At 36.5% G+C, this 20,287-nt stretch overlaps 1 protein-coding gene across 2 annotated transcripts in view; it reads right to left on the reverse strand.

Annotated features, from left to right (window-relative positions):
• Positions 1-778: 778 nt before the first annotated feature.
• onecut2 (one cut homeobox 2) overlaps positions 779-20,287 on the reverse strand; it is a 46,916-nt gene continuing 27,407 nt past the window's right edge. The window contains exon 2 of one of the 2 annotated variants that reach the window (XM_001920273.9): positions 779-3,476. In XM_001920273.9, coding sequence (XP_001920308.3) covers positions 3,196-3,476 — 281 coding nt within the window. In that variant the 3' untranslated portion in view covers positions 779-3,195. The remainder of the gene's footprint in view (positions 3,477-20,287) is intronic. The other variant, XM_021468945.3, reaches the window with a different exon arrangement.

Consider the following 20,287-nt stretch of genomic DNA (forward strand, 5'->3'; position numbering starts at 1 on the left):
TTCTGATGTTCAGAGGCACATCAGTGCGTTTGAGGGAAAACGGCAATCCAATGCAAAAGCTTACGTCGCTTTTATGGGTGAATCTCACACAATATGCCATATGCAAAACGCATGCATGGGGTGTTTAATGAGAATTGATTTCTACTGTCATAATGCAGGAATGAATAAATAAAGCTCATTTTCGGAGATTCCTATGAGAATGTATGTTGTTTTAGTAATTATTTAAAAAAATAAAAATAAATAAAATAAAATTTATATATATATATATATATATATATATATATATATATATATATATATATATATATATATATATATATATATGTATATATATATATATATATATATAAAAGAATGATTATTATTATTATTTTATAAAAATTTTAAAATAATCTTTCTTATTATTTTTGCTTTTTGTTGTTGTAAATTTCTTAATGCATCAGATAAAAAGCACACAAAAAAGTGATTTATTTTGTTTTGAGTTGCAGGAATTAATAATAAATAATAATTATTTTTAATAATAATTATTATTTAATATTATTACATATTTATTATTTAAATTTGTAAAAACTCTTTAATCAAAGAGACGACTTAAGATAACAAATAAACTCATATATCTGTAAAAGGTATTAAAAATAACACATTTTGTAATTATGTAAATACGTAATGAGTTAAATATTTTAATTTCAAGCATTAACTCACTTCATTTTGACGCATTTTCTTCCACAAATAAAACTATATATCATAATGAAGTGAGCTTATGTTTAAAACCGATTCATTTTCGCTTAGAATCAAATTTTGATAAAATTTTAAAAAATTAAATTGTTAAAAAAAAAAATTAAATGTTAAAATAAAAATTGAGTAAGCCCAAATTTCACCTGGAATCAAGTGTATTTTTTTTCTCTCATTTAAAATACAAACTAAAGTGCCACTTTAAATGATTTTACCAAAATAAATAAATAAAGGATCATGCTTTTCAAGCAAATGCATATTGCTTTTAAATCATCAGTCCTGCAACCCAATAGAAGAACACAGAGAAATCAATCATCTATGATCTGGTTGTATGTGTGAGATTCACCCTTCACACACACACTCAAAAAATTCCCCTTCATCTCTTTATATCAGAGCTGATTTTAAAGACGTGAAGCTGAACAGAAAGCATATGTGCGTGTGTGATTTTTAAGGGGGTGTTTGTGAGCCGGTAAGCAGAGCGTCTCTCCGCTTTTAAGGAATGATGATTTCTCCTGCACTGTAAAAAATATCCGTAAATTAGCAGCTTTCTGTATTTTGTGATTCAGGTTTCTATATTTCCCCATTCATGTTGGCTGTTGGATTGCATTATGGGAGCTTGATCTTTAGGGTTGTTAAACAAATGTGGGTCAAATCTGGACAAACCCAAATAGGGTAGAGAGTGTCATGTAAATTTAATTTTAATAATTAACCTCAAAAGTTGGGTTTGTCCATATTTAATCCAAATAACAACCCAACTTTTTTTGTGAGCACTCCAAAACATTTGCTGGTTTATTTCAACAAAGTTTGGGTGAAAAAAAACAACAACTGCTGGGTTATTTAATTCAACAAATACCCTAAATGTAACCTGATGGTTGAGTTTGTCCATGTTTGGATTAACGTTGGGTTATAACTCATAATTATTTAGAGTATAGCCCAGATTTAACCCAATGGTTGGGTTTGTTCATATTTGGGCCAACGCTGGGTTATAGCTCAATAGTGTTGTTACACAAATTTGGGTCAAATATGGAACTAACCTAATTAGGGTTGAGAGTGTAAAATGTAAATTTAATTGGAATAATTAACCTCAATGTTGGGTTTGTCCATATTTGATCCAAATAACAACCCAGAGTGCATTTTTAGTGTGCACTCTAAAACATTTGCTGGGTTATTTCAACCAAGATTCAATGAAGAACTGCTGGGTTCATTTATTAATATATACCCTAAATTTGACCTTGATGTCTGGGTTTGTCCATGTTTGGACCAACGTTGGGTTATAACTCATAATCATATAGAGCATAGCCCAGATTTAACCCAACGGTTGACTTTGTCACACATTTGACTTGACCAAAAACATTTTTGTCCAATTTGACCCACATTTGGGTTGAAATAACCCAGCATTGATTAGAATGTTGAAACACAAATTTGGGTCAAATATTAACCACTGGGTTTAAAAGTGTCATTTAAATTTAATTGACGCTTTCCCAGTCAAAACGACAATTTTTTACAATTCAATTTAGAGCCTTAATTTAACCCAGGGGTTGGGTCTGTCCATATTTGGACCAACATTGAGTAATAACTCATAATTATTAAGAGTATAGCCCAAATTTAACCCAACGGTTGGGTGTGTTCATATTTGGACCAACATTGGGTTATAACTCATAATTTAGAGTATAACCTAATGGTTGGGTGTGTTCATGTTTGGACTAACGTTGGGTTATAACTCATAATTATTTAGTGTATAACCCAATGGTTGGGTTTGTTCATATTTGGACCAACACTGGGTTATAAATCATAATAATTTAGTGTATAACCCAATGGTTGGGTGTGTTCATATTTGGACCAACATTGGGTTATAACTCATAATAATTTAGTGTATAACCCAATGGTTGGGTTTGTTCATATTTGGACCAACATTGGCTTATAACTCATAATTATTAAAAGTATAGCCTAAATTTAACCCAACGGTTGGGTTTGTTAATATTTGGACCAACGTTGGGTTATAACTCATAATTATTTAGTGTATAACCCAATGGTTGGGTTTGTTCATATTTGGACGAACATTGGGTTATAACTCATAATTATTAAAGTATAGCTACTCTATACTTTTTAAATCTATATTTTACCCACATTTGAGTTGAAATGACCCGGTATTGTTAAAAGTGTTGCAATGCAAATTTGGGTCAAATATGGACAAACTTAAAAGTCTCATTTAAATTTAATTGAAAAACCAAAAGGTTTCCCAATCAAAATGACATCAAAACTGTGAACTGCTGGGTTATTTTATGGCCTAAATGTAACCCAGTGGTTGAGTTCGTCCATATCTGAACCACATTTGATTTGAATTGGGAAACACCTAAGGCTGACGGATCAAAGCTCCATAAAGGAATTCTCCAGCGTTCATAAAGGGGAAACCCACAACATACGGAAAGTGTTGATTGGCAGGTATTTTTTACAGTGTGTGGATCACGCTTTGGTGCAAGTGCTGGAGGAGCTGTTGTTGGGACTGCCCTCGTCCAGCCATTTATCCAGGCTGCGTCTGCGGGCGTTCATGAAGAAGTTGCTGACCGTGCTCAGCTCCAGTCCCAGCTGCTGAGAGATGGTCATCTGCATCTCTTTGGATGGACGCTTGTTCTCCTTAAAGATGGCCAGAAGAGTTCGCCGCTGCAGGTCCGTGAAAACCAGACGCGACTTCTTTGGTGTATTGCTCCTGTCTTTGCTCGGGTCCTGCTCTTTTCTTTTGCACGCTTCGGGGGTTTCGTTTGTTGGAAAGGAGACACAAGAGAAACACAAGAAACACGTTAGAATCCAGCACACAGTTAAAGCACACATGACATCAAAACTCACCATACTGACTTTGTCAGCTCACATTGCTGGTTGAGCGCTGAACAATTCAACTGTGCATGTCATAAAGACAACAAAATAGTTTACTCTCTTTAACAGAGAACTAAAAATGCACTTCCTGATTGTTTTCAATTCAATTATCAGATTAGGTCTGTGGTGTTGGGCGTGGCCAAAGAGCTTAGAATGACCAGGTGACACTCAACAGAGCGTTCCATTGCAACAGCAGCGCCCAGCAACTGGATTCCGCCTCTGGAGTGAAAGTAATCGGCTGTCCATTGGATCTTATTCCTGTCGCGATGGCAAGCAGCTGCTTTATTTCCTATTTATTTATTTAAAAAGAGCATTAAAGCTGAGATACAACCTGAAAGACGACAATACAACACTTACTATCACAATCATCAGCACTTTTAATAGTTAATTTAACAGCCTTATAATATGTTGTTGTTCTATTGAAATGTTCATTCCAAAGAGGCCACCGCGCCATCTAGTGGCTGTTTCCCAAATCGCACTAGAGTGTCGCCTCTTGGTGATTCTATGCTCTTTCGCATGTATAACATAACCACACCCCTCCAACTGTCAGTTTTGACATCACTACGACAACAAACAGAAATGGTGAAGAGGAGTGGTTGTGTTTGTCCAAATTAAACACAACGTTGGGTTATAATAACCCAGTTTTTTTAACTACAGCCCATATTTAACCCAATGGGGGGCAGTATTTTACCCACATTTGAATTGAAATAACCTAGCATTTTAAAAGAGTATGCATGCAGGAAACACCATTACACACACACAAACACACCCAAAATGCTGGGTTGTTGCAAACAAACGTTGGGTCGTATGGACAAACTCAACTTTTGGGTTAATTTTTTTAATTAAACTTAGATGATACTTTTTAACCTTTTTACAAAGGTTGGGTTTGTCCATATTTAACCCATTGGGTTACAACAACAACAACAACCCAGTGTGTGCATGCAGAAAACACATTCACCATTGCACCACATACAGTACAGTCACAGAAACAAATGGCTTTTACAGGCATATTTTTATTCAATTATTCATTCATTTTCCTTCGGTTTGGTCCCTTAATTTATCAGGGCTCGCCACTGCGGAATGAACCGCCAACTATTCCAGCATATGTTTTACACAGCGGATGCCCTTTTGGACTGTGGGGGAAACCGGAGCACCCGGAGGAAACCCACGCCAACACGAACATGCAAACTCCACACAGAAACGCCAACTGGCACAGCTGGGACTCGAACCAGCGACCTTCTTGCTGTGAGGCCACAGTGATAACAACTGAGCCACTGTGCCGCTCCACATGGAATCTGCGCCCGCAGAATTCTGCTGATTTCCCGCAGATTGTTAGCCCTTCATTAATTCTGTTTATTTACTTGAGTAAATGTGTGTAAATATATTTTTATTTAGTTTTTAAATTAATTACAGTAATATTATTGACTAATATGAAAATGTTCATCTGATTTATGTACAATGCAGTTTGTAGAGTAATATTTTCTGTCTTTTAGTAGAGATATTATATGAGAGACTTGCTTTGTTTACCAAATAAAGTGGATCTAATTGGATTTGCATTTCAAACATTAAATAAAGGTCAAAAATGTATTATTTTTATTTCACATATTAAGGTTTTAGTTATGACACTCCCAAAATAATTCCGCAGAAATCTGCAGATTTATACCAAAATTCTCTGCAGAAATAGCAAAAAACGTCCGCAGATTCCGTCTGGCCCTATCCATCAGTCACACATTCATTCATTCATTTTCATTTCGGCTTAGTCTCTTTATTAATCCGGGGTCGCCACAGCGGAATGAACCGCCAACTTATCCAGCACATGTTTTACACAGCGGATGCCCTTCTAGCTGCAACCCAGTACTGGGAAACATCCATACACACATTTACACAGCCGGGGCTCAAACCAGCGACCTTCTTGCTGTGAGGCGATTGTGCTACTTCCTGCGCTGCGCCACCGTGCAGCCATCAATCACACATACACATACACACACACACACACACACACACACACTCACCAGGTATTGTGTGTGTGTGTGTGTTTGTGTCTCAAGATTTGATTTGATTACTCCTCTGAATTAAGTATGCACAACTGAGCCTGGGCCAGATCAATAGAAATCAGGTTAAGAGCTCAACTGAGTACAAAACTATTATGTAAGAGGAAACGGCGGTGTAAATAAGGCACACACACACACACACACACACACACACTTACACGCTCATTGTGACACATACATAGGTACCCACACACCATTACACAAACACACACACACACGCACACACACACTTCTGCTGCATTTACACTCTCATTGTGACACATACACAGTTACGCACACACCATTACACATATACACACGCACACACACACACACACACTTACACGCTCATTGTGACACATACACAGGTACGCACACACCATTACACAAACACACACACACACACTTCTGCTGCATTTACACCCTCATTGTGACACATACACAGTTACGCACACACCATTACACATATACACGCACACACACACACGCACGCACACACACTTCTACTGCATTTACACCCTCATTGTGACACATACACAGATACGCACACACCATTACACACACACACACACACACACACACACACACACACACACACTTCTGCTGCATTTACACCCTCATTGTGACACGCACAGTCACGCACACACCATTACACATGCACACACACATGCATGCACGCGCACACACACACACTTCTGCATTTACACCCTCATTGTGACACACACAGTCACACACACACCATTACACATTCACACACACATGCACACACATGCACACACACACACACACACATGCACACACACACACACACACACACTTCTGCTGCATAACTGCAAAAAAAAAAAAATACATGATTTATGAAAATGAATAAACCTGGTGATTTTAGTATTTTTTTAGAAATCGTGATTTTACATTGAGTCTTGCAAAAAATAGTTGCTTTATTTATTAAGTAAAATTATGTGAACAAACATTTTAAAGGTTTGCACAGAAATGTCATGCTCCCTTGTAAAAGTGTTTTGTAGTATCTTCAAAATACAGTACAGTATTATATACAAAAGTATATAAAAAAGTATATAAAATAAAGTATATTTATACAAAATACAGTATTTTATTGTGATACGTTAGTGGCTGCTGTATTTTGTAGTTTCTTTTGGTACAATTAAAACAGAGATATTTTGTATTTTACTTTAAAATACATTTCAGTGTATTTTTGCACATCCCTGCACACACACACACACACACACACACACACACACACACACACACACACACACACACACACACACACACACACACACACACACGGACACACGCATCACTTCTGCTGCATTCAGTGTCATTACCGTTTTTTTCCAACTGCTTACACACAACATCTTTTCTTGTCACACGATTTCTGAAACATCTCACTCAAAATGCAAAACTTTTCTTCTGGAGAAAGTCTTATTTGTTTCATTTCGGCTAGAATAAAAGCAGTTCTTAATTTTTTAAACACCATTTTAAGGTTAATATTATTAGCCCCTTTAAGCTTTTTTCCCGATAGTCTACAGAACAAACCATCATTATACAATAACTTGCCTAATAACCCTAACCTGCCTTGTTACCCTAATTAACCTAGTTAAACCTTTAAATGTCACTTTAAGCTGTATAGAAGTGTCTTGAAGAATATCTAGTCTAATATCATTTACTTTCATCATGACAAAGAGAAAATAAATCTGTTATTAGAGATGAGTTATTACATTTACATTTAGTCATTTAGCAGACGCTTTTATCCAAAGCGACTTACAAATGAGGACAAGGAAGCAATTTACACAACCAAGAGCAACAATGAATAAGTGCTGTAGGCAAGTTTCAGGTCTGTAAAGTCTAAGAAGGGAAGTATTAGTAGTATTAGTATTTATTTTATTTTTTGGGTACAGTTAGTGTGATATTCAGAGAGGCAATTGCAGATTAGGAAGTGTAGTGGAGACTAAATAGTTGCGATTTTAGTCGTTTCTTGAAAATAGCGAGTGACTCTGCTGTTCTGATGCAGTTAGGGAGTTCATTCCACCAACTGGGCAGATTGAGCGTGAGCGTGAGCGAAAGTGATTTCTTCCCTCTTTGGGACAAGTGGTGCTCGCTGCAGAGCCATTTGAGGAGAGCTGAGCTCCAGCGAGGGGGAGCTTAAAGGGCCATGAAACCTCCTCGTTTCAGCAGGGTGTTTTCACACCTCTACTTTGGAAAAAGTCAGAAAAGTGGGCGTGTCCAGCTCTGTTTAGGGGGGAGTGTCGGAGGAACTAAAGTGGGATGGTGTGGGAGTGTCTATTTGGGCACGCGCGAGTTTCAGAGTCAAAATAAATAAATAAATAAATAAATAAATAAATAAATAAATGTGTGTGTGTGTGTATATATATATATATATATATATATATATATATATATATATATATATATATATATATATATATATATATATATATATACACACACACACACACACACACACACACACACACACACACACACACACACACACACACACACACACACACAGGAGAAAGTGATGGTGTTTAACCTACATGGACATCTGTAGTCGAATTATTTGCCAAATTATTAAATGGTGGACTTTAACTGCAGTTTGGCTCTTTCATTCAGGGAATTCATTCATGCCCCACGCGACAAACGATATATTTGATTGGAGGAACTGCTCTAAGCGTGTATTTTTCATGCAATGTTTGACGCCGCACGGTGAATGAGAGAAAAAAAAACTCAGCATTTCCCAGAAACTTAGTGGTAGTGTCAGAAAGCCGCGCGTGTTATTCCGGTCACTAAATGCGGTAAAAACCCTACACGAGGTTATAGTTTGGTTGTGGTGCTAACGTGTTTACACTCTGTGCAATAGTTTGTTAGATACGAACAAACTGAATAAACAAAGAGCACTGGACGCTCACTTACCAAATCTGTAGAGACAGGACAATCACCAGCAACTAGAGCCGCGTCTTTATTAAGAGGAGACTAAAGCGAATCCGGATCTCAGCGTTTGCAGATGAGAACAGCTCTCAGGTAAACAATAATCCTCCTTAGACATGTAAGTTATTGTTGTCGAGCGTCGCGTACACTGTTAATCCACACGTGAGTCTGAGCTCTCACAGAGAGAAAATGAAAACAAACCTTCACTGCAGCAAACTATAAAAGCAACACTTCACGCTTGTTTTGCCAACACAACGTGGCGTCTCTGTCGTCTAAACACTGTGACAGTAATGAATATTAATGAAGTTGCACAATAGAGCGCGCTGATTGGTTTGAACCAAGCCTTACTCATGCATTAATGCATCACACTGTAAGACGTAATAAGACTCACTCTGGCACAGACGTCCAGTCTGCACGCTGGAATACACGCTATTATGTCATGACCGGGACGCAGCTTCAAAAATTCGTTACAAACTGGAAGTACGAATTTGCTTGAAATAAAGCAAAAACAACCAATTTACACTTTTTAGTGAAATATAGGTGTCCTAATAGTGTTTATAGCAGTGTGGGACACATATACCACTGTCAACAGCTCAACACATGTGTTTTGGTGTTTCGTGACCCTTTAAGCTTGAGCTCCACCTTTTTTGCACTTCTTCTACGAGTGATGTCACTGGGGGTAGGGTTAGGGGTGGGGTTGGTGTACGCATTAAAACAGCTTACAGGAGGAGGAGCGACAGCTTATGCTCCCCCTCGCTGGAGCTCAGCTCTCCTCAAATGGCTCTGCAGGCGACGTTCATTCACATATTAAAACTATTATGATTAGAAATGTGCTGAAAACATCTTCTCTCCGTTAAACAGAAATTAGGGGAAAAGAAATAAACAGTGGGCTAATAATTCTGACTTTGACTGTACATTACTTCTGCTGCATCTCTTTACTGTTGCTTTACTCTCGCTTCACTGTTCTTTTACCCATAGCTTTACTCTTGTTTTACTCTCATCCCTTTGTGGATTGTAGATTTACTTTCGTTTAACTCTTTCTTTACCGTCATGTTACTCTTTACTCCAGCTTTCGACTCACTTTACACGTGCTCTACTCTCTTTACTGTTGCTTTAAGCTCAATTTACTGCCACTCCACCATCTGTTTACTGTCACTTTACTCTTACTGTACCTCTGGCTTCAAGCCACATGAATGTATGACAACAGACTCTGAGCTGCATGCTTGTGTGTGTATGAATGAGTGAGTTTGTCTCATAATGATGATGTGAACGGAGCAGAAGTGATGTATTTTGATGTGTGCAGATGCTCCAGTGTGCTGCAGGATGAGCTGTACAGTAGAGGGTTTACCGTAGTAGAGCTCAGTCTGAGACCTCTAAACACTCTGCTGCTGTTTCTGCATCAATTATACATGCAGAGGGTGGAAATATTGCTGTGCATTTGTCTTTATCAAATATTTAGCTGAAGTGTGCAGTGATCAGGGGCTGACGGGGGTTTGAGACACACACACACACATACACAGACGTCAGCATGTCTCAGCAACTTCTGCTGCTTGAGGACAGGAGCGCAGCTTTACTCACATTTTACTCATTCTTTACTGTTGCTTTACTGTCAGTTTACTTGTTGTACGCGTACGCTGTGAAAAACATATGCTGGAATAGTTGGCGGTTCATTCCGCTGTGGTGGCCCCTGATAAATAAAGGGACTAAGCCAAATGAAAATGAATGAATGAATGTTTTCCTTCATGATGACATCACGGCAACTCTTACAGAAACATCTGCCAATCTTTAGATGCTAATTAATTTATAAGCATGTTTAATTAGTGCAGCCAGTGAAATGTCCTCACTAGTGCATATTTCACTATACAAGTTTTAACACACACACACACACACACACACACACAAACACGCGCTAAGAGATTTGCAGGTTAAGCAGTAGATGGCGCTGTTCCTCCATCAGACTGTCAGTAACCTGATCAGAGAGCGCCATTCCATTCAAACCTCCATTACTGAGCAAAACACACACATACACACTTAATACTTGCCAAATTTGTTGATCTGACAAAAATGAAAGTATCTATTTGACAATACAATAAATAAATAAATAAATACATAAATTATATATATATATATATATATATATATATATATATATATATATATATATATATATATATATATATATATATATTATTTTTTTTTAATTAATTTTATTGCAACAAATTTTTATTAGGGGTTTAAAATATGCGAAAATAAATTTAAATATTTAATTTTGTTGTAATTAATATTTAAGACATTGTTTAAAAAATAATTAAAATATGTCACTATATAATGCATGTATATTTTTACAACAACAGAACAATAGCTCATCTCTCGCTATATCTGCAAAAGAAATATCGATTTAATGTACCATATTTTATTTGGGGTTTAAAATATGCAGAATAAATTTAAATAATTTAGTTTAACTTAATTGCAATTTATATTTAGGACATTATTATTATTTTTATTATTTTTAAATATGTCAATATAAAATATGTCAATATAAATCATTTATGAACTTACAACAACAGAACAATAGAAAAAATCTGCAGGAAAAAATATTGATTTAATGCGAGATTTTTATTCGGGTGTTTAAAATATGTTAAATTAATTTAAATAATTTAGTTTAATTTAATTGTTATTAATATTTAAGACCTTGTTTGAAAAAAAAAATTTAAATGTCACAATATAATACGTTTATATATTTACCATAACAGAACAATAGCTCACCTCTTAATATATCTGCAAAAAATGATTGATTTATTGCAACATATCTTTATTAGGGGTTTAAAATATGCAAAAATAAATTTGAATGTTTAATTTAGTTGTAATTAATATTTAAGACATTGTTTAAAAAGATAATTAAAATCTGTTACAATATAATACATGTATATATTTACAACAACAGAACAATAGCTCATCTCTCGCTATATCTGCAAAAGAAATATTGATTTAATGCAACATGTTTATTTGAGGTTTAAAATATGCAAAAATAAATTTAAATAATTTAGTTTAATTTAATTGTTATTAATATTGAAGACATTGTTTGAAAAAATAATAATAATTAAAATGTCACAATATAATATGTTTATATATTTACAATAACAGAACAATAACTCACCTCTTACTATATCTGCAAAGAAATATTGATTTATTGCAACATATCTTTATTAGGGGTTTAAAATATGCAAAAATAAATTTAAATATTTAATTTTGTTGTAATTAATATTTAAGACATTGTTTAAAAAAATTATTAAAATATGTCACAATATAATACATGTATATATTTACAACAACAGAACAATAGCTCATCTCTTGCTATATCTGCAAAAGAAATATTGATTTAATGCACCATATTTTATTTGGGGTTTAAAATATGCAAAAATAAAACAAACATTAAATAAATAAATAGATAAATAAATAAGTAAATAAATAAATAAATAGATAAATAAATAAATAAATAAATAATAAAAATAAATAAATAAATAAATAAATAAATAAATAAATAAATAAATAAAGTAAGTATGAATGTCAATTGTTGCATTGTATTTTGGTTAAAGCTAAAATGTCCATTTACATTACCAAAAAGCAGAAAGAAAACTGAGCAAATATAAAATGCTATAACGCTGAAAGGGCATTTGCAGCCATGATAAAACCAAGGATTTTAATTGACTCTCGCCTTTGGATTATTCAATATTTTTAAAAAGAAAATAATGTCATAGAAGAGATTTAGGAAACCTTTATTAAATAATACGTGTTAAAAATATGTACAAAACACTCATGCAAGTGAAAGATTTGTTAAATAAAGATGCCTGAAAAATAAATCTCTCTCTCTCTACATACAACAAAACAATAAGTGCTCATTCTCATATCTAGATGGCAATTATGCTTTATGATGAAAATACAGAGAGACTTATTAGAAAGCGGTCAGAGGCAAACCTGGAGGAATACGAACATGATCTGAATTGAAATTCATAACAAATCCTAGAGGATCTTAATAGGATCAATAGCAATCCTATAAGCAGCGAATAAGATCCTACTGGATAAACTGAGCCTTTTTCTGCAGTGGATATAAATAAATGTATTATATTATGACATAACGAATATCTGTATATTTACTATCTATATATACCATTTAAAGAAATACTTAATGAAGCAGCATTCACTTTTATTGATGACAAATTTTAAATGTTTTGTTGTGTTGGTGCCTATTGTGATGATTTAATGTACATTTCTCCAGTTTGTTTTTGTTTTTATTTTAATTAGTGCAGGGTAAATATTAAATCACATCCAAAATAAAAGATTATATATTAGTGTGTGTGCTTTCATTCATTCATTTTCCTTCAGCTTAGTGTAGGGGTGTCCAAACTCAGTCCTGGAGGGCCGGTGCATGTCCTGCAGATTTTAGCTCCAACTTGCCTCAACACACAAGATGTTTCTAGAAATCAAGGGCTGTTTCTCAATTTCAAGAATGCAGAGAATGGACTTGCATGGTGGAAACCGGTCCAGCCAGGTATCCTCGGAAGAACGAACTCAGGAGACCGCGAGAGCAGAGAACGCGTCCTTTGAGAATTGAGATGCTGCGTTCTTCCTGATGGTCACATGACCTTCACACGTTTTAAATGGCAAATTATTTAATCATTACAGCATTCATACAAAGATTTATTGTTTTCCCTTTACAAAATATTTACTTTGCATAAAAACATTATAAATGTACTCTGCACAATATAAATAAAACTGATTTTAATACGAATGTCAGCAAACAAAAACCCTTAATGTGTTTATTCCTCTATTAAGATGTTCATGGTAATGTTTACTTTCACCGTTTCATTTAGGGAAACTCCTGAGGTCCGTTCTTCGTACGTGGATTACTCAGTTAGCTGGATTTGGATATTGACGATTTGACACGATCCAGGATCGTTTCGTTCTTCAAAGCTGATCTGAGAGTTGTTGTCATAGCAACAGTTCTGCTAGCTCAAACCTGATCGGGAGCAGGTTCAATTCATATAAACAGGATTAGATCGGCTCAATTCAAGCAAAGATAATAGAGAACGTACCGACTTATGATATTTTCTTACAGTAGTAGTTATATACACTTGGGAAAATAGTAAAAAAAAAAATTAACTACATATATATATATATATATATATATATATATATATATATATATATATATATATATATATATATATATATATATATATATATAAAGTTATAGTTATTAATAAAATAAAGTTATATTATCAAAACTTATGCAATCTGCACCCTCGAAATGAAAGTACAAAGAGAAAATTTATTGATATGAACTTTTTAGATCGCTTTATACAATTTGTGTATGATAATAGAAATGCAAAATATGTGACTTTTTAAAAAATAGAAATAATACATTAATGCAGTCATGAACATGTTTTGATAGTTAATATGACGGTGATTTGATGCTTCACAAAAGTTGCAGACACCTTTACCAATATCAAAATGCTTTTGTAAACATCCAGTTATTCTTTACACCGATTAAAAAACGGCTACTATAATTAAGAAAATCTTTTCTAAATGTGGAACTAAATACACTGATTTGCATTGAAATACATGATGAATACTCTCGACACATGAAAGTGTAAAGCCTGCAGCTCACAACAAATGTGGAAGGTTATTGCGTGTCATATTTAACGCACCGTTTACTGCTAATTTGATGTAATTTTGCTCACATGGATAATTGAATATTAATCAGATGATGTCATTACGCTGATGTGCCGTCAGCCAATCGTTGATCGATAGATCTGTCCTTCACAACACACGCAGCGATCTCAGATCAGTTCATCCAGACATTCTAATCTGATTCGCGAACTTGTTTAAAGAACCAAATTAGCGAGAGATCAGTTATCAAGATTAAAGGATCCGGGATCTGCCAAATCATCTTAGATCATTTAAGCGAGGTACGAAGAACGGACCCCTGAGGTAAATAAGTTAAATCTCTGAACTTTAATAATAAATCTAGATAAAATGCTGCGCTTCCCTCCTCCAGTCGCAATGACTTCTGGGACTTCCAGAGGGAGTTCGGTGCTCAAGTCTGCATCAGTGCGTCCTCGATATCAAGATCACATCCGGGAAGTTTCACGCGTCCTCCGTACCTGCGGTCTTGAGTATTGTAACTGAACTAAGGCAGCTGATGATGACGTTGCATGAGAACACGAGGACGCAAGACCGCTGAAGAACGCATATTGAGAAACAGCCAAGATGTTTCTAAAGCCTAGTATAGGGGTCACCAATCTCGGTCCTGGAGGGCCGGTGTCTCTTCAGGGTTCAGCTCCAAATTGCCTCAACACACCTGCCTGGATGTTTCAAGTATACCAAGTAAGACATTGATGGGCTGGTTCAGGTGTGTTTGATTAGGGTTGGAGCTAAAATCTGCAGGACACCGGCCCTCCAGGAACAAGTTTGGTGACCACTGGCCTAGTAAGAGCTTGATTAGGTAGCCAGGTGTGTCTGATTGTGGTTAAAACTAAAGCTGCGTCTCAAATGGCACACTATACACTCATGCACTTACACACTCAACAGCATAGTATATGTATGTAGTGTCGTCCCAAATGGAGCACTATTGTATTTTTGCTAAACAGAAACACACTGCTTGCACTATTTATACTACAAAATGGCGTAGAATAGTGCATAAGTATGCGATTCGGGACGCAGCTTATACTTTGCAGGACACCGGCCCTCCAGGACCGAGTTTGGCTTAGTCCCTTTATTCATCAGAGGTCGCCACAGCAAAATGAACCACTAACTTATCCAGCATATGTGTTACACAGCGGATGCCTATTCAGCTGTAACCCAATACTGGGAAACACCCATACACGCTCATTCACACACATACACTACGGACAATTTAGCTTACCCAATTCACCAATATCATGTTTTTTGGACTTGTCGGGGAAACTGGAGCACCCGGTGGAAACCTACGCCAACACGAGGAGAACATGCAAACTCCACACAGAAATGCCAACTGAGCCAGCCGAGGCTCGAACCAAAGACCTTCTTGCTGTGAGGCGAATGTGCTCCCTACTGCACAACAGTGCAGCAACCTAAAAATCAACCAAATATTACCGTCTAATCATGTTACACCTTGACGTTGTGTGGACGTTACCGCTATAACATTTATCCGACGTTGGATTTTGGTCAATTTCCATCACAACCTTAATTTGACGTTGTTATTCATTTTCATTTAGGCTTGGTCCCTTTATTATTCAGGGGTGGCCACAGCAGAATGAACCGCCAACTTATCCAGCATATGTTTTACGCAGCGGATGCCTTTCCAGCTGCAACCCAGTACTGGGAAACACCCACAAACGCTCATTCACACACATACACTACGGACAATTTAGCTTACCCAATTCACCAATATCATGTTTTTTGGACTTGTCGGGGAAACCGGAGCACCCGGAGGAAACCTACGCCAACACGAGGAGAACATGCAAACTCTACACAGAAATGCCAACTGAGCCAGCCGAGGCTCGGACCAAAGACCTTCTTGCTGTGAGGCGAACGTGCTCCCTACTGCACAACAGTACAGCAACCTAAAAATCAACCAAATATTACCGTCTAATCATGTTACACCTTGACGTTGTGTGGACGTTACCACTATAACATCTATCCGACGTTGGATTTTGGTCAATTTCCATCACAACCTTAATTTGAAGTTATTCATTTTCATTTAGGCTTGGTCCCTTTATTAATCAGGGGTGGCCACAGCAGAATGAACCGCCAACTTATCCAGCATATGTTTTACGCAGCGGATGCCTTTACAGCTGCAACCCAGTACTAGGAAACACCCACAAACGCTCATTCACACACATACACTATGGACAATTTAGCCTACCCAATTCACCTATACCATATGTTTTTTTGGACTTGTGGGGGAAACCGAAGCACTCGGAGGAAACCCACTCCAACATGGGGAGAACATGCAAACTCCACACAGAAATGCCAACTGAGCCAGCCGAGGCTCGAACCAGAGACCTTTTTGCTGTGAGGCGAACGTGCTCCCTACTGCACAACAGTGCAGCAACCTAAAAATCAACTAAATATTACCGTCTAATCTTGTTACACTTTGACGTTGTGTGGACGTTACCACTATAACATCCATCCGACGTTGGATTTTGGTCACTTTCTAACACAACCTAAAATCAACCAAATATCAACTTATTTTAACGTCCTTATTCATTTTTATTTCGGCTTAGTCCCTTTATTAATCAGGGGTCGCCACAGCGGAATGAACTGCTAACTTATCCAGCATATGTTTTACACAGGGGATGGCCTTCCAGCTGCAACCCATCACTGGGAAACACCCAAACACTCCCATACACACACACCACGGACAACCTAGCCCGCCCAATTCCCCTATAGCGCATGTGTTTGGACTGTGGGGGAAAAACGGGGCACCCGGAGGAAACCAACGCCAACACGGGGAGAACATGCAAACTCCACACAGAAACGGCAACTGACCCAGCCGAGGCTCGAACCAGAGACCTTCTTGCTGTGAGGTGACAGTGCTACCCACTGTGCCACCACGCTGCTCTTGACGTCGTTATTGTATAATGAATGTTGTCCTTAGACGCTGGCTAGACATTGAATTTTGGTCACCTGACATCATGACCTAAAGCTAACCTAATGTTAACGTCTTATGACGTCGTGTGCCTGCTGGGCTGTAAGCGAATCAGACTTTTAAAATGTAAACACTGTCACTTGACAGATAGAGACCAATGCAGAAGACATCTGTGAGCAAATCAAGGCAAATGCAGGAGCAGCTCGACTTCAGCACTGAGTGTGTTATAAATGGGATTGTTTATGTTTTTACTGTAACAATTCAGTATGAAATGTTCAAAATGACACTGCATTAGTAGAAAAATTTCAATATTACCGAATAAATTAGTAAATTATTCATGGCAGATTCTATCTAAATCGTTTGATATATGTTCGGCCCACAGCCCTCAATCAACCCCTGCCCGAGGGTAACGATACAAGATTTAGTCAGCAGAATGATTGTGATGAGCTAACACACACCGCAGAGTTTCATCTTTTAGGTGTGGATGTGTGTTATTGAAGTGTTGCAGCGCTGGACGTGTGTTCCTGTGAAGCGCTGCGATCGTTTGGACTGTTTTGGATTTTGTTGTGTACTTTCTGCTTTTGTTCTGTGTAGTAAAATAAAGATCAATGTTTACTTCCTCAGCCGATGTCTTTACGAGGCCCTGATGGCGGTGTGTGTGTGTGTGCGTGTGTGTGTGTGTGGGTTCTGTGCTCTCGATAAAAGCTCCAGACTGATGCTTTTGAGGAGCTGAGTTTCCCCGTCATCATTTACTATTCTGCTTACTGTAGCTGAACACACACACACACACACACACACACATATATGTACACATATATAAATACACACATTTACACTTATATATACACGCACACATTTATACATCCACACATATATAAATATACACACATGTACTCGCACACACACTACACATATGCACATTACACACACATACACATATATATGTACACGTATATACATACACACACATATTCTCACACACATACACACATATATACATCCACACACATATATATATATATATATATATATATATATATACATATATATATATATATATATATATATATATATATATATATAATACATATACACAATACACACACATAAACTAAACGTATGCACATTATATACACATACACACACAAATGCACATTACACACAGACAGACAGACAGACATGCACATATACACAAACATGCACATTACACACACATAAACGCAAACATATTACACACAGATGCATATACATACACACACAAATTCTCACACACATACTAATATATACATGCACACATATATACATACACACATATACACACACACACACACACACACACACACACACATACATATATATATATATATATATATATATATATATATATATATATATATATATATATATATAATAATATATATACACATTATACATATACACAATACACAAACATAAACTAAACGTATGCACATTATATACACATACACACACATATATGCACATCACACACAGACAGACACACACATGCACATTACACACACACACGAACATACACGCATACATACTACACACAGATGCATATACATACACACACATATTCTCACACACACACACACACACACACACACACACACACACACACACACTTATATATATATACGCACACATATATACATTCACACAAACACACACACACACACACACACACACACACACACACACACACATACATACATACATACATATATATGCATTTTCACATTTTCAAAATCCTTCATTTCGGTGTGATTTATGAGCCGTTTCCAATGGAGACCAACACATTTCCTCACAAGATCAAAATTAACTGGTACTGCTATAATTGTGGGGACATTTTTCTCCCACAATGCAAGTTAGACAAGCAGACACACACTCACAAACAAATACACATATAGTCTACTTAATACAAATATGAATGAGAAAAAAAACTATTAATATATAAGACATTGTTTTAAAAATACAACACAAACATCTGTCTTTCACTGACGCCCTCATCAGCGGCTCTCAGAGCGCTTCACAGTGCGATCAAAACAGCAATCATATTATTGAAAGGGATTTACCATTTCCGCGGTGGGAGAGGGGTGTCAACTTTAGCTTTTCTAAAAAGGGGTAGAGTTCAATCAATGCGATCGATAATGCAGGTTTCCCTGGCCTTTCATCAAACTGCGGGTTTATCTTTCCTCGCTGGCAGATGCAAATCAATGTGTGTGTGAGAGAGAAAACGGCCGCTAGATCTGTCCTAACCGCGCATCTGAACACCTTCCGCCGGAAGATCGACCGACTGACTGGAAGATTAGTTCGCGCCTTCATTAGTGGCTGATTGTCCTTCAGCTCCACAGCTGTATTCAGGTAGCCTAATCAAATGGATAAGTATTGTTTTAAATAAAACGATTAATATTTAAATGTTATTGAATAATATTAACTATAAATATTAATATTTTAAAAAAAACTATAGGAAGCTAATGGACATTTTGATATAAAGAAGTATGCAGAAGGACTTTTAATTATGCAGGGTCAAACGCTTCCGGTGAACTATATGCCGTTACAAATTCACCACGGTCTGTTTAAGGTCTGTTTTCTTTCAAAATGAATAATCTTCACTGCCTGATTAATATATGATATAACGTGGGTCTCAGACTGTACAAGAAGCACTGCATTAAACTCCATATTCCCTGCCGTGTCTTTAAAATATGGACATTTATTCTACTCCAGTATTTTGAATGCAGTTTCTGCGCTCGCCTGCTGATCCCAAAGGCGTGTGCATGTAAGCAGCTTTTCATCCCGTTTACTCTTGAACAACTAAATAAACGCTGAGGTCTATTTAACTGATTATATTTTAATTACATTACAACATCAATGCTGTAAAAGGAACCGTATGAAACTGAAAAAAGTCACGTTAACCGTTTGCCGGAAGTTTATCGGAAGTTATTGGAAACAATAGGGGCTCTATTTTGACGGTCCATGCGCAGAGCGCAAAGCGCAGGGCGCAAACGCTTTCAGCGTGTGTCAGAACGCATTTTTGCTAATTTAAGGACTGGAA

This window comes from Danio rerio, chromosome 21 (genome assembly GCF_049306965.1).
Source record: "Danio rerio strain Tuebingen ecotype United States chromosome 21, GRCz12tu, whole genome shotgun sequence".
In the NCBI taxonomy this organism is placed as follows: domain Eukaryota; kingdom Metazoa; phylum Chordata; class Actinopteri; order Cypriniformes; family Danionidae; genus Danio; species Danio rerio.